Below are 16,340 nucleotides of genomic sequence, written 5' to 3' on the forward strand. Positions count from 1 at the left end.
TGTTTGATTCAGAGCTGAACTGGTTCGCCTTTTCTTTTCTCCTGTCCTTGCACAACCTGTACAAGAGGTTGAACTTCAAAAGGCAAAGGAGAAAAACATGTATCTGCTGAATATCTGCTTGGCATGCAGTAGTGCTAATCACAAAATGAAACTGACATCTGAAAATCTTCCCTGTCCCTCCTGAAGAGCCCATCTGAATTCCCCCATGGACAAACATTATCTGCCTTCCTTTGTTTTGTACAGTGGGGTCTTGACTTAAGAACGCCTTGAGTTAAGAACATTTTGACTTAAGAACTGCTCTCATAGGAAAATATTGACTTGACTTAAGTACTTAGATTTGAGTTAAGAACTGAAAAAAACCACGTGGGAGGCAGGGAAAGTGCAAAATATGAACTTTCAGTTAACTGTTGGCCAGTGAAAAGGGTGCCTGTCTGCTTCCTCACTCCTCCTAGCGTTTAGAGAGTGGATTGGGAGACAGTCTTCAGACTGCCTGGTACTGTACTGCCTGGACTGTATTTTCCCTGCCTTCCCTGAACCTCTCTTGACCTAAGAAAAAAAAGAAACAACTCCAGTGGTCGAAGGCAGAATAGCAGCTTTCCATTAGTTTCTATGGACGGAAAAGAGCAGATACGGATCAAATGGTTTTCAATGCATTCCTATGGGAAATGCAGATTTGACTTGAGAACTTTTTGACTTGAGAACTGCCTTCCAATACAGATTAAGTTCTCAAGTCAAGACCCCACTGTACTAAGCATTCACAGGTTCATAACCATGATTTGAATGCAAGCAGGATGTTCAGGAGTGATATTACCTTTTCCAAAGTAGCAGTGCAGATGACACCAGATTACTTGTATACTTTAATATTTATTGGGAATCAAAAGCTAGTTTGTCATTGCATGTTCTCATGAAAGTTGTAATAGGACTAAGGGTATCTAGCATTAATTCACAAAGGCTACATTCCCAGGATTCCAGCAAAAAATTGAGGGAGGACTTACCAAGCTACTGATCAGGATTCATTCAGCACTATCCTATGTATGTTCACCCAGAAGTGAGCCCCGCTATCTGTGATGGGGCTTATTACTAAGCAAGTACACACACAGAACCACAGACTTAGGTTTCTATTACTGACATTCACAAATAATTTTAAATTGAGGTTTGCTGGATAGTTTCCAAGATGTTACGGAGAATGAATGAGGCAGAGGCTTTTTGGTGAGTGGTGGGCAATTCTGACCTGGCTATCAGTGATTTTGGTGGCGGTATCCATCTGAGTGTGCGATGTGGTGGCACTGCGGGTTAAACTGCAGAAGCCTCTGCGCTGCAAGGTCAGAAGACCAGCCATCGTAAGATCAAATCCATGCAACGGAGTCAGTTCCCGTTGCTTGTCCCAGCACCTGCCAGCCTATCAGTTTGAAAGCATGTAAATGCAAGTAGATAAACGGGTACCACCTCAGTGGGAAGGTAATGGCCATGTGACCACCAAAACTGTCTTTGGACAAATGCTAGCTCTACGGCTTGGAAAAGGGGATGAGAGTCAGACACAACTGGACTAAATGCCAAGGGGAACCTTTACCTTTTTCTATTCATCTGAGGACCTAGGAAATTAGGAACATCATTCTTTGTGCTTGAAGTTTTTCTTTCAAAGTAGGGAGGTCAATTGAGATGTTATTGTTATGTGATATGTTCAAAGAGTGGTTAATCAATGCTGTTCCCCAATTAGTAGGGAGTTGAACCCAGGTCTCTGGAGTCCTTGTTTAGCACTCTGTCCACTGTACCACACACTATAAATGGACAGGGAAGCTGAAGTTCTGTTTATGTGTGGCTCACAGTGAACAACACTATTGCGCCTATATAGACTTCCAGTCATGCCTGTTCTCTGACATATGTTTGTTATTTTCCTAGATACAAGAGGGTCTACAAAGTGCACCAGGACGTGTGCTACAAGGAGACCTGTGAGAGCACTGTTACAAATAAAGCACTCAACAGGTAATCTGCCTTTGATGGCTGCATGACAAACCATTTCTGTGGGCAGAAATCTAAAACTGGAATGCTATACCTGCATAGCTTTATTACCCAGTCCCTGATGTCCCCATAGTACTCATTCTTAACCAACCAATATTTGGACGTTTAACTAACACTATGCTTAAAACTGCAATACTAGACCTTGCTTAACGTGAAGGAAGGCCTTTGAATTTGTATGCAGGGTTGTACTATACAGAAACTACATGATCACCTAGGACTACATCTGGGAACTTTACTCAGTGCTGGTTCTGCTAGCTGGATTCTGTTGTGACTAAGGAATTAAGATACTGTTGTGGCTAAGGAATGCTCTGAATAGTGAGGTTCCTGCACTTATAAACTGTGCAGAATCAGAAACATCTGTTTCATATATTAAATCTTCTTTTATTGTTTCAGGAAGCAAAGTAACAGACACTGAAGCCATACAGTAAGTATCTCCGCTGGAGTTTGATAGGACGAAAGCTCTATTAGCACTATGGATGAAGCATCACAGAGTTAGGGCCTTTGTTGCAAATATGTTACACAAGTAAATCCCCAAGTGTGAAACGTTGTTACCCTGCTCCTTACAATAAGCTCCTTTTAGCATTCTCCACAGATAAGAATATAGTGTGTGTTCTCTGATTGCAGCAAGAGTGAGCAGAAACAGCACTGCAATACTGGCTTGAGTCCTGTTTGTTTCTCCTGTGCAAATAAGGTTCCATATTCCACATCGTTTTTCTTTCCTCTTACTTGTGCAAGTGAGTGCCCCTTGCATTCTTGCATAAGAAGCCCCAAGACCATAAATGTGACAAACACCAGCTCATGCGATTTTGGGGTAGAATCTGAACAGAGCAACCAGGGCAGGTATGTCTGCTGAGCAGCCGCACACTGCAGTTCACAACAGGATGCTTGTGACAAAAGACTGGCCTACTGTGAAAAGTGCCTGTATTCATGAATACAGACCTTTCTTGATCCTTGTGGCACAGTGGTTAAACTGCTGTACTGCAGCCCAAACTGTGCTCAAGACCTGGGGTTCAGTCCCGAGTAGCCCTTTCAAGGTTTACTCAGCCTTCTATCGGTAAAATGAGTACCCAGCTCCTGGGGGAGGGGCAATTTCTAGCCTGCATAATTAACCTATAAACTGCCCAGAGAATGCCTGAAGCCCTATGGGGCAGTATATAAGGAGCATGCTTTGTTTTTGAGCAAGATTAGTGAAACAGGAAAAGGTCAGATAGGACCATGTTGCCTTTATCTTTAAAAATTCCAAGGAACACCTCCATAGTTCACATTCATCTTATCCTTATATCTGATCTCTTTTAATGTTACAAAGATGTTCTGCAGCAAATGTTGTGCTTGTGTCCATGTGCACATTGAGTTGGATGTGTACACAGAACAGCCTTTTGTTATGCTGCTCACGGAGAGTAGTCAAAAGCCTTTGTCTCGGTCCTTAAAAGCTCGCACGTCTTCACTGCTCCAGTACTTGAGTTGTTCCACTGATGGGTCTCAAAAGTACACCAAGAGAACTCCCCACCAGAATTTTAGTATCAAAGATCTGTCTTGCTACAGATTTCAACTTCCAACTATGAACTGAATCCTCTTCCTAAATCTGCATTCAAAATGCTAACATCTTGCAGATAAATAGTATTTTTACATCAGTGATTGTGTATGCATATGCCATCTATAGTCTTGCTTTCATTGTTTGTTTCTTTTTCTTCGCAGGAACCAAACTCTTCAGCATTTCTATTAACTGGATTGAAAAAAGGGGGATCTTGCTAGCAAGAGCTGTGGACCTTCCTCTTTGTCTTGTTCAGGAGGTGCTCACCAGACAGCCATATCCCCCCTCTCTTTGGCAAGATCATGAGAACCCACTTGCCTTTTTCAGATGCCTTTTCTTCATAGCACCTGAAATTTTTTTTCCTGCAAAATGAGTGACATGTTAGAAAAGTCTCAGGACTACAAATCCTATGTGGACCATTTGCCACGTGTACAGGGCTCAAAACATACCAGTGATGGAGGTACTGATTATATAGCCTAAGGCTAATAGACCACCTTAACAGAAAAAGCAGCCCTAAAATTGCTGTTTTGTATTACAACTAAAAGGAGAATCTCACTGCCATACTGTCATGTTCAAGGCCAATCACACATCTAACGTATTCCCAAATGCAAAAGCATTAGCTTTTTGGGGGGGAAAATCTAGCTCCTTTCCTTTCTTTTTTGCTAGACTAGCAAACAATTTTGAGAGCCAGTTACAGTGCTTTACTATTGCCTGCAATTAGCATTTCAGAGGTGTATTTGATGAAGAAACAGTGAGTCTCTTTTCATATTCTTAACAAGGAAAAAAAAATCAAAACAGGCTTCTAGTTGTGCAGCATCTGGCCATGCTCTTTTGTCCAAACTGAAATGACACATTTAAACAGAAATGTTAAAAACAATTTAAACTTGCCTCTATTTCTTTGAAGGGTAAAGTATTTCCTTTGCAGCTTTCTAAAAAAACACCCAAATTTTAATGTACATGCATGGAGAAAGGGTAAAACACGAAGTTTCCTCTACCCTTCCTCCCAGATGTTTGACTGTTACAGAAAGCAAGACCGGCCAGCCACTCAAGGAGATTTAAAATTTCCGAGCTTTTGTGAGTTTATATGGCTAGTTAAACATTAAATTGTGTTAATATACATACTGTATATTTTATAAATTAATACAAGCAGAGGATCAGGTATTGTTTAAAACTGCAATTCCTTAAGTAGCTGTGGAGCTTTAGCAGGCCGTGTTGATTACGGAAAACGCAGCCCTGTAGCCTGGAACACCAATCCTGGCAAACTTTTGAGAAATGTTAAAACAGTTTTTTGGTGAAGTGGTGCATGTTATAAAGGGAATAAAATTCCCTGGAGGAAAATAGTATCCCTTACCTGAGGTAGCACAAAATGGTTCCAAGATCCTAAAGGCCACCAATAAAAGCTCAGACACGTTACTAAGTGGAAACTACAGGGTTTGGTGATGAGATGGTGTTTACATAGTTTAGGCAGTGGTATCAGCTGAAGGTATTTTTAATGGGATAAACAGCCTCTCTCACTATAGTCCTCGTGAAACACTGGACAAAGAAAACTACTATTGGGACATAACAGGAAAGTACACTGCTGAAAAGAATTGACAAAGTATCCCTTAATTTTCTCTATAACTACTTCCAGTATTTAGTGGAGCACTCTGTAACTTGATCTTTATGAAACAAAATGAAAATTGGGATTTATCACTGGGAAGAGGAGGATAAAAAAGATGGCTTAGCCACCTGGGCTGCAGGGTGGTGGGGAAGGTGCAAAAGAAGGAACAACAGACTGCATTATCTGTAGTTTAAAACTTACTTTTAAAATTTTTCTAGCATTTTAAATGCTATTTTCTTTGCAAAGCCAGTTTTCTGCTACATATAAAAAATTTTTAGGCATCCTAAAAATCTGCATTATCATGTATCATTAGCAGGCAGAGGAAGCTTATCATACCTGCTATTTCATATGTTTATGCTGTGAGTGCTGTTTATGTAGTAGATATAATATCACAAGAAAGAGGTATGGGTATATCAAGGATTGCAGAACAACGAAAACATCTTGAGGAGAGAACTATAAAGCAAGGGATTAAAAACTCTTCAGTGAAGACTGAGCATGTACAGTGATCACAGAATGCTGACTGTTGGGGAAGACGGTGGGGGAAAACGAGGAATGGAATTAAGTGGCTGGAATTCTGAACGATAGCACACCATGATGGAACTTTTTATTTTTTATTTTTGGGGGGCAGTCTCACTTCACAAGCATTTGCATCAAAGCACTCCAGTTTCCCTGGCGTGAGAGCATGCAAAGACCATCTCATCATTACAAATCCAGTTTCCAAGATAGAAAACAAAACAAATCAAAAAAGGTGGAGGTGGGTGGCATAACACTGTCAGCAAAACAGCATAGTTTTCTCAAACCCAGTGTGAGCTTTAAAAGCAGCAGCAACTGACTAAGCAAGAGACAGCCAGTTTGTCTGTTGCATTGTCTAAAGTAGAATGAAGTCTCTATCAAGTCAGTATTCTATAGCCAGAAGGAGGCATATGTAATGCAGCAATAAACTTTAAAAGATTTTATTCTGTCAAAGTTATTTTGTTTTCTATTTTAGATTAAAATACAAATTATTTAAAAAACAGTCTGCTTTCTTTTAAGAATCAGAAAATTCTAGGAGTTAGTTCCAAACAATGTATTTCCTAGCCACAAATATATCCATGCTTAACCTTCATCTAGCAACAAAAAATAGTGTTCTATCTGAACAAAGGTGTTTGATACCCAGGGATCTCACTTTCTTGAGCATGTTTTCTCTTATACAGTACATCCCTCCTTATGCTGTTCTAACAAAAAAAGAGCAAACTTGTGACCCACATCAGTGGTCTCCAACCTTGGGCCTCCAGATGTTCTTGGACTTCAACTCCCAGAAACCCTGGCCAGCAGAGGTGGTGGTGAAGGCTTCTGGGAGTTGAAGTCCAAAAACATCTGGAGGCCCAAGGTTGGGGACCACTGACCTACATGACTACGCTGAAAGTGCCATCATCAGAAATTTTACTTCAAAACCAAGATGTAGTTTGGTAAAGGCATCTCAAATTCACTTATAAATAACTCTCACACACCTTCCTTCTCTCTCCTTTTCAAACCTGAATCAAAAAGTCATCATAATTAACAAAAGACAAGAAGGGCAATGGCATTCAGCAGAATGAGTTGGGCGTGATTTCTTAGCACCTGATGAAGCAACTGACATAGGACAGAAAGTTTACATGTATGACTGATAACACAAATTATGATTTATAAATATTTAAAGCCCCTCATTCAGCAATATTTAAAAATTAAATACAAATTGCTATTCCAGTGTTTTAATCAAAATTTAACATCTCTTTATCACCCATGCCGTGAGTGCTGGTGTTTCTGCATTAGAAATAATATCACAAGAATTTTTAATATAAATTTTTATTGTAGATTTTGAAATGAAAATGAGAACAAGGAAAAGTTCTTCTCTCCTTTTATATAGGCTGACTACAGCTTGGTATTAACTACAAAGTTCATCTTCTCTGGGAAATCAATACAGTTTACTTTTCTTCCTTCCTTTCTATTTTATACACTTTAATTCTCTGAGAAAACTGACTAGAAACTTGAGCAGAATTTACCAGTCCTGTACACTTTTTAATGTCATGCCCTTATTCTGAATCAGATCTTTCTGCATCATTCTCAGAATCCGACTCTTCATTTTGCATTCCTGCCTCTTCTAACCACTCCTCCTCCTTTTCACGAGCCAGCAGTTTCTTAAAAATCTCATACTCCTCAACAGAGGAGTGGGCTATTTTCGTCACAAAGTCATGTTCTGATGCTCTGATTAAGGCTTTCAGTTTGGGATTGACAACCTGAGTTTGTCCTTTTTTGTCAGGAGTCTGATAGCGTCCCAAGCGCTCCAAGAAAATGACCCGGTTCTTTATCCTTTCCAGTGGTACTTGGAAGTAGCAAGAATTTGTGATTTCTTTGTGCTTAACTCCCATCCTGAAATATGCAAACTGAGGAAACAAAAGAGACACATCTGATACTACCTGTCAAGTGGAATTAATCAGTTCTTAAATGGGCTACGGTTAATATTGTAAGCCATGGACACAATCCAACATAGATTTAGCTACATGTAAGCCTACTGAAGTCGGTAGTCTTAACACTCTGCAGAATTATGCACCAAGAATTGTAAAAGGTGGCGAATTATTTCTTTGACTTAAGTTCTAGAATTTCTAGATATACTTCCCTACTATTCTGCTTTTGTTTTGTCTTACAGTTGGATTTAACAGGTCATGAGCTCACATAACTCGCATGGCTATTGATTTTAGATAATTTTTCCTAAATTTGGAAAAGTATCATAATTCCTTAATGCAAAACAGAAAAGGCATTGACTGTGGTGGGGGAGATAGAATAAGAGGGAAACTGATTGTTTTCAGAGAATTCCCATATCCTTCCTAAAAACTTGCAATAAAAAGGATGCAACAGTGGAAGACTCCGTAGTTTGAAAACATGAGTCATGTCCCTCTTCACACTTCTAAGTAGAATCTTAATGGCAGAATAGAATTCCCATTTTAAAAAGATAGGAAGCTATTGTATGTATTAAAATACAGTCAAAGGCAGGTCCATTGAATGGTGAAAGAAATTCTAAAGAGTTTGCACATGGCAAATTCTAGCAACAAGCAAATGAAGCAGGAAGCAAAAGCACATTCACTGTAATATATTCTATCCATCAGTGTTTGGGAAAGGGCAAAAACAATGTATAAAGTTTTAAAAGCAGAGTGACATTCTAGAGAAGGAAATAAGAAGCATATATAGCTAGTGCCCTATTAAAAGTAAGCTTTGGTTCCTGCACAGATTCACCTGAGAGGGACACATATAAGAACTTCTAGCACTGAGAGCATGAATTGAGCAATGCTGGCTAATCCTCTAGTAAGAGGCTGTGCCCCTATTTGACAGCACTAACTATAGTTACCGACAATAGCAAACCAGTTTTTCCTGAAAACACAGTGCAACATACATTACCTGGAACTGGTACTCCACGTCACTTAGTTCCTCTAGCAGTATAGATGGGCACAACTGTAAAATTCTTGATATCTGCTCCATTGTGAAGAGACAGTTGTCTCTGAGGAGCTGTTCCAGGGCCACAAATCTCTTTACAGGCAGTGTAAAGATCATTGGAAAACTATTTGCCATATGGTTCAGGCTACCTGTTAAAATTAAGAGACACACATTAGATAGAAGCAGATGAATAGTACAATGTAGTGGTTAGAGTAGACTTGGAAGTTCTGGGTTCTAGTCCCTGGTCAGCTATGAAACTCTATGACTGGCCATGGGTCACGGCCAGTCACATCCTCTCAGCCTGAACCTATCTCACAAAATTGCTGTGAGGATAAAGTACGGTGGAGGAATATCATGTATACTGTCTGGAGCTCACTGAAGAAAAAAAATAAGATATAAGAAATATATATAATCAATAAATGTACATCAAATAAAGTATTATTCTCAGTCTGCCTTTATTTAGTTAGGCCAAAATCTGTTAGGTCAGTGGTTCGTAACCTTGGGTTATCTAGATGTTCTTGGACTGCAACTCCCAGAAACTCTGGCCAGCACAGACAGTGGTGAAAACTTCTGGGAGTTGCACCTGGGTTACCCAAGGCTGAGAACCACTTATGTGATTGTGAATGTGCAATTGCACAGCCAATGCCAGCACTGATAGATTAGACAACAGACAGCTGGCAAACTATGAAAACTGTGCCCTTCAATGTGCAGTAATATGCAAGAGATGTTTGACTTTACTGCATTTATTTCTCTCCCAATGTACCGTATTTTTCGCACCATAAGACACACTTTTTTCCCACAAAACAGGGGTGGAAAGACTGTGCGTCTTATGGAGCGAAGAAAACAGATTATATTTTCCTGTTTTCTTCTCCTAAAAAATTGGTGCGTCTTATGGAAAGAAAAATACGGTAAACATATTTCCAGAGTGGCTATTATGGATGCCCTTTATTCATGTGCAGTTCTTTGCAGATGTGTGTGTGTGTGCACAATGTGCAAAGAAGAAAAAGAAACATTAAGTGAAACCAAAAGAAAATTCAACTAAGGCAATGATATATAGGTAGTTATTTCAGAAATAAAAATACAGATACAGTCCTTATTAACTATACTGAAGAGGGAAAAAATAGTACCAGAATCTTGTTGTGGATTTGCACTGGCGTAAGTGTAACAATAACCAGCAAGTGTCTAGGAATTTAAGCAACAACTCTTTAATTTGTAATTTGTTGTTGTAATGTATGCACTTACACTTATATCACTGTAAATCCACAATAGATTTCTGTCCATTCTGTATAAGATAAATACTAATCTACAATCTACATACCAAGCAAATCTGGTGGAGAAAAAAAATGAGACTGAAAAAGCAAAAGAATCTGCTGCTTTTCTTGCATTTCCATCAAAGATTTTATTGGGCAAACATTTTAAAAGTCAAATTCCTGATTTCAATTCCAGTCATCAAAGTTTCCATGTTTCATTTTCAGTAACAAATAGCACTAAGGAATAGACACGAATTTAGCCTGACTTTTCATGATAAATCTCTGAACTTGAATCCACATTTGTGATGTATTTAATGCTGGAAATCTAGACAATGATTGCAAACGTATTTTGATCAATACAAACAAACTTTCCTTCTTAGCATCTTGAGGATTGTTTGACTTACACCTTTCCTACATGCTTGCTTCTCTGTCTCTTAATTAAACATTGTCTGTATCCAAAAATTAAAAGGTGATGCTCACAGAATACAAGCAAATTAAGTTTCAATAATCCAGTGTGTTAGGGAACATAAATAAAATAATTACCTTCTGTAAAGCCATATTTCCGCAGAAGAGCTGCACGAGCCGTCATATGCTTTTCTGGCATTCTTAACAGTTCAGGGTTCTTCTTTAGGGCCTTCAATATGAAATCGGTACTTATACCCAGGAGGAACAGCTCTGAAACTACAGCCAATATGGACTGAGGTGATAATATGGACTGCAAGCTGAACAAGTCCTTTATCTCAGCAGGGCTGAATCCCATGTCCAAGAAAGAATCTGCTATCTTCCCTAGCTTTGATTTGATTTGATTCAAGTGGTCCACACCATCTGGTCTTCTCTGTTCCACTTGGGAGGTAGTGCAAGCTTCCAAAAGCTTCTGAGAGCTTTCATTGCTGTTTACTTTGAAACTATGAAGGGCCACACTTGCTTCATGAGAACTAGTGCCATGAAATCTGCAGCCTGGGTGCTGAAAAGAGCACAAACGAGCAACCACTGATGCTTTCAGAGACAACTGGATACAATGATAGGCAAAGGGAATGGAACTGTGCCTCTGTAAGACCTACAGACACGGACAACAAAACTCAATTTAGTAGAATAATTACGTTCCACAGAAAAGATCAAGGATAAGAACTAGGCACCTAAAGAAGACTTGCAAAAATAAAACCACAAATTTTATCATTATTTCAAAGTCACACACTAAAATATTGTGCACTGATCAGTACTACAGGCTTGCAAGAATCATGCATAACAGAATAGACTACACCTGAGCTTCATACCATGCAGGTAAATAATTTATTTCTGTACAGCAGACAAGAGATGTCATTTTACCTATTTTTTAAAACATACAGTTAACAAAGCACAAACCAGTTCAGGATCGGTCCAAGTCACAATTAATGACAGTGTGTGTTTACAAAACCATGTGGTAAACCATTTAACACCCACTTGTACTTCAAAAGGGAGGATGGGAAGAGAAATCCTTAGTCCTGGGTTTGTCTTAATCTTAAATAGCAAAGTGATATCTTATAATCTATAGTTGATACTCTAGTATTCCAAAACACATTTTAAAGAGACATTTTTGTTTTTGCCCTATATACAGTATCACAGAGAGAAGCTGTTGCTCCTGTGGTATTCAGTGATGGCATTCCAACTGCATCTCAGACAAAGTACCTTCATCCATTGAAGGAAGGACACAACTCACATCTATCTGGCCACACTGTGGCAAAGCATCAGCTTCTCACCATCCCATTACTTGTTCTTTTTGAATACAGTACTCTCAAAATCGCAATGCAAGTTATCTGCTTAATTTTTCATTACAATACCGTAAAAGCTAAAGAATGATACAGTAAATGAATTCCCATACACATTGCATCTGAGTAACTAGGCCTGCCTTCTGCATAACAAAAGAACATAAAGGCGGGCACCGAGGACAGCAGAAATGAAACGAAGAGACTAAACTGCAAACCAAAAAGCCTCCAACTGAATTTTGCCAGGAATTCACTACAATTAGGCAAACTATACACCCGCCTCAACATCTTCATCTGCAATGTAGAAATAACAATACTGTACTGCTTATTTGTTATTGTGAACCATTACATGGATAGCAGTTATTAGAAAAGGTAGCCATGTCAGGCAAAAACAAAATAAAAATATAGGAGACAAAAACATTATGGCATCTTTTTTTAATTATAGAAAAATAATAAAAACAAAAACATTATGACATCTTAAAGACTAACTGCTATATTTTAATGTGAACCTTCGTGGACAAGTCCACTTCCTCAGAATGTAAGTCTTTAATGTGCCTCAACGTTTTCGTTTTATTTTTTCCTGATATTATATGGATCCTTATAGTATAACACTTTTTAAAAATCACGATTTACAAACTATGCGATCATCTGCATGGCACAAAAGCAGCTTGAGGAGGTGCTGCCTCTCCCCAAATTTCGGGGAGGGCGGAAGCATCTGTTCTCCCGCTCCGTTACAAGCGACCTACAGCCTCCGATTGGAGCGGGACCCCGAGATTTCCTAAAGACAGCAATGAGCTGGCTCCCCCGGTTCAAGAAACAGAGCTTTGTTGTGTCGTCCTATGCCAGCAACAGGGCTCAAAACACAAGCACAAGAATCAGTGTCGAAGTTACGAAGGCTGTTCACACTGGTGGTAATAGTCTTTAATGATGATGATTCGGCTGCTGCCGTGCGGGGGTTGGCCCGCTCGCGGGTGATGTTTAGCAGACAAGCTCGCGAAAAGAGACGCAGATTCACCCACCTGCCCACAAAGTCGCCCCAACGCCCCGCTGCTCATTTTCCCCGCCTGCAGAAGCAGCTGCTGGAAAAGACTGAGGCGGAGGATGTTCACGCAAACTCTGTCCGCCCGGGAACGAAAACTAAAAGGAACGTTCCGCTGTGTTACGGAGGCATTGGGACCGTCGTAGGCAATCCGCGGTGGGGCTGAACGGTGTGAGTGAGAAAAGGCAGTGGCAATGTTGTTTTGCATATCAAAATCGAAATTCGTACCTATATGTGTTCACGTATCAAGGAGCTAGGCTAGAATACAGTATATAGCTTTGGCCGGTGGACTTCCTTTCCCAAAAACTGTATCTGTGTCAGATTCGGGTTTGCTGCCGTATCATATACGAAAAGATGTGCTGAGTTTTCTCTTTAAGAAGACATAGCAATGGAAGCAACTAGGAAGCAGTAAAAGCTGCCTGGGAAAAATAGTGGATAATTTAATTATCGGGGTGGGGGTGGGGAGACGCGCTGGTTGAAGAGCAGAGTTCAAACAGTCTCCTGTCCACAAATCCAGAAACTGGGAACCAAGAATGTTTCCTCAACAGGCGAGCCTTCTGATCGGAAATGATGGTCTGCAGTGTCCCAAATTATACTTCCTTATTATTAGAACGGGGTGGGGAAAGTATGATTTCCAGAGGGATGCCTGGACAATGGCCTAGCTCTTTTTTCTTGCAGAAAAGGTGGATTGCAGCTCCAGCAGTTGTGAAGCCTTTGACACAGGTTACAGGAGCCCCCATTGCTATATCACCAACAAATGTCCACTTTTCAAAACCCAAAGTGGACTTCTAGCCTTCTATGGATCCTTTTTTCTTCTTTGCAATTTGTAACATTTTGGGCAGACTGCAGATTTTGGACAGTCCTGGGACAGAGAATTTGGCTCCTGGACCTGTGAAAGTTGCCAACACTTGTGTTTGAACAAAACTGCATTTAGACTAACTCCTTCATCTGCAATAGTGGAAATGTTACCATTCTGCCCATTTCCACACCTGGAACCCATCTTGAAAAATTCTTAAGATAACATGTTGTTCTTTTTTTAACCTTGTCAAGAACATCGTGAGTTATTTCTAATTCATACCCATAAACTCATCTTACATGATCATGGCTCTCTGCGCCCATATTTGATCTTTACACCCAAATCCAGATGGTGAGAATGGAGTGCTTGGGGCAAGCAAAGATGCTCCATTTCTCCTGACTTTTTATTGTATATCTGATCTTTACTATATGGTTATACTCTCAAAACAGCATTCAGTGCTTTGGCCTACACGCTGTCAACTTTGAGGACTACACGCAGCTAACACAATTATTTGCATGGTCAATGAAAATACACATATCCAAATGGAATACAGTACTTCCTATATTGTATGCATGGATCTGCTCATCATTTGTATGGGGTACATAGGAGAAATTCTGGATAAGTTAAAGTTATGAGAGGATTTCCTTAAAATCAGCACAGATGAAAAAACTAGCATTTCTAGGATTTTAAACTGTTCTTCTACTACAGTACAAACTTTTATTGATGTTATAGGAAATGTGATTATGTCTCAAAGCATGTGATGGTTACCTGTTGTTCTATCACTTTTATATATACCATCAAGTTGTTTCCGACCTATGGCAACCCTGTGAATTAATGAACTCCAAAAGATTCTATCTTGCAAACTCCAAGCCATGGTTTCCTTTATTGAGTCGATCCATCTTTTATTCGGTTTTCCTTTTCTACTTGCTTTCAGCTTTTCCCAGCAAGTCTTATTTCCTCATGATATGCCTAAAGTGCAACTGCCTCAGTTTAGTCATTTTTGTTTTTAAAGAAGATTCATGCTTGATAACAAATAACTCATTTGTTATTCTGGCTATCCATGGTACTCATAAAACTCTCCCCCACACTACATTTCAAATGAATTTATTTTTCCTGGCGGCTTTCCTCACTGTCCAGCTTTCCCATCTGGACAAAGTAACAGGAATACTATAGTATAGATTCTCATTCCTTTAGTCTCCAGCGACACATCTTCACACATCGATGACACAGAACTTTTCCGGGTGGTGAAGACCAGAAGGGATTGTGAAGAGCTCCAGAAGGATCTCTCCAAAGTGGGAGAATGTTGGAAGAGTGAGAACAGACAAAAGAAAATATTTCTTTACTCAGCCTGTTATTCTATGGGACTCCTTGCCACAAGGTGATGGCATCTGGCCTAGATGCCTTTAAAAGGGGATTCGACAGATTTCTGGAGGAAAAGTCTATTGCAGGTTACAAGCCATAATGGGGATGTATAATTTCCAGGCTTAAAAAGGAAGGTACTTCCAAAATGCCAGATGCACGGGGGGGTTTGTGGGGACAGGTTGTCTTGTTTGCTCCATCGGGCATCTGGCAGGGCCACTGTGAGATACAGGAAGCTGGACTAAATGGGCCCTTGGCCTGATCCAGCAGGGCTCTTCTTATGTTCTCACGCTATAACTGCCCTTTGGGGGACTGAACTGGCTTTGAAGATGAAGCCCAGCATGTACTGCTGACAGACACCACATCATATTCATACATTCATTAAATCAGTCATGTTTCTCCCACCAAATTTTATTGATCTGTCATCTGAATCTGATCCAGCTCTGTTGTGATACATTATGCATACAAAGTGAACAGACAGAGAGATACATCATTGGCTAACACTTTTGCTTATGGGAAACCTTTTAGTTTCCCCATGTTCTGTTCTAACTGTAGCTTCTTGTTCAGAGATTGTCATACCAGGACAATCAAGCAGTGAGACTGCACACATTTATTTCGGAACGATCCATAGTTTATCATGATCCACACAAAAACTTTTCTCTAGTCAATAACACATAGAACGATTTTCTCTTTTCTTTTAATTATAGGAATTGCCTTTTTTGCATTTTTCCCTGATAATTTCTCTGGTTTCAATCTGCTGTTCTACTGGCTGATGGTTAACTACAGGAATTGTCTTCTTGCATTCTTCCCTGATTAATTTATTTGATTTTAATCTAATTTCTTTACACTTCATAAAGCACATCTGTTCTCTTTTTGGACTTTAATCAGAAATACTATTTAAATTATATTTCACACTGTGGTGCTCTTGGTATCCTTCTCCAGCTTTACCCTAATTTTTAATGTTAACAGTTCATAGTCAGTACCACAGTCAGCTCCAGGGTTTTGGCAAGTTGTACTAGAATCATGCTGGAGTTGTTTAAAATAACTTTACACCAGTGTAACCCATTTAAAGCTATATATGAACTGTGTATGTTTTAAACTGATAATCTATTTCTTGTGTTTTTCTCTTTTTCCTTCTTTCTTTTTTGTTTAGTTGAATCCGACATTCCCTCTAAACTGCACACCTGCACACCTCTGCATCAGGGCCATGCAGCTGAACCAGTGTTGCCACCCATTTGCTTCTGGTTGTGGCCGGAATCCTGCGAGCACAGGGTGCGGGCCTCCACCCAGCACTCTGGAAAATTAGAGGGCACATTGGTTGAATCTGTTTTTACATTTATGCTATCATATAATAGTATAATCTCTTTTGGGTCCCAGGAGGGAAGGAGGTGGGTTGTAAATGAAGTTAATAAATAAATCCTTTAGGAAAGGATCTTCCTAGTATTCATAGATTGATAACTTTCCTTATCTTCCTATTTGAACTCTCAGGAAAGCGATTCATCTTTTGGATATGAAATTCACACAACAGCCTTGAGCCAGTCATGCCCACAGCCTAAT

General features: G+C 39.7%; 2 protein-coding genes across 5 annotated transcripts in view; one reads left to right on the forward strand and one right to left on the reverse strand.

Moving 5' to 3' along the window:
• Positions 1-6,163, forward strand: part of SNED1 (sushi, nidogen and EGF like domains 1) — an 88,532-nt gene extending 82,369 nt beyond the window's left edge. For 3 of the 4 annotated variants that reach the window (XM_072995913.2, XM_072995914.2, XM_078389252.1), the window contains 3 exons: positions 1,900-1,983; positions 2,413-2,443; positions 3,715-6,163. In XM_072995913.2, coding sequence (XP_072852014.2) covers positions 1,900-1,983; positions 2,413-2,434 — 106 coding nt within the window. In that variant the 3' untranslated portion in view covers positions 2,435-2,443; positions 3,715-6,163. The remainder of the gene's footprint in view (positions 1-1,899; positions 1,984-2,412; positions 2,444-3,714) is intronic. The other variant, XM_072995916.2, reaches the window with a different exon arrangement.
• A 795-nt stretch (positions 6,164-6,958) lies between these two features.
• MTERF4 (mitochondrial transcription termination factor 4) lies at positions 6,959-12,799 on the reverse strand. Its single transcript, XM_020786310.3, has 4 exons — positions 12,609-12,799; positions 10,391-10,904; positions 8,562-8,746; positions 6,959-7,552 (listed from the first exon to the last, which is right to left on the reverse strand). The coding sequence occupies exons 1-4, from the start codon at positions 12,642-12,644 to the stop codon at positions 7,202-7,204; spliced, it is 1,086 nt and encodes a 361-aa protein (XP_020641969.3). The 5' UTR covers positions 12,645-12,799; the 3' UTR covers positions 6,959-7,201.
• Positions 12,800-16,340: the final 3,541 nt, after the last annotated feature.

This window comes from Pogona vitticeps, chromosome 3 (genome assembly GCF_051106095.1).
Source record: "Pogona vitticeps strain Pit_001003342236 chromosome 3, PviZW2.1, whole genome shotgun sequence".
Classification (NCBI taxonomy): domain Eukaryota; kingdom Metazoa; phylum Chordata; class Lepidosauria; order Squamata; family Agamidae; genus Pogona; species Pogona vitticeps.

Excerpts from the sequence above, each read along its gene's own strand:
- MTERF4 (XM_020786310.3), bottom strand. The coding sequence starts at position 12,644 with ATGAGCAGCGGGGCGTTGGGGCGACTTTGTGGGCAG. Across the intron at positions 10,905-12,608 it reads TGGGGCGACTTTGTGGGCAG|GTCTTACAGAGGCACAGTTC; the intron begins GTGGGTGAATCT and ends CCGTGTCTGTAG. Across the intron at positions 7,553-8,561 it reads ACGTGGAGTACCAGTTCCAG|TTTGCATATTTCAGGATGGG; the intron begins GTAATGTATGTT and ends TTGTTTCCTCAG.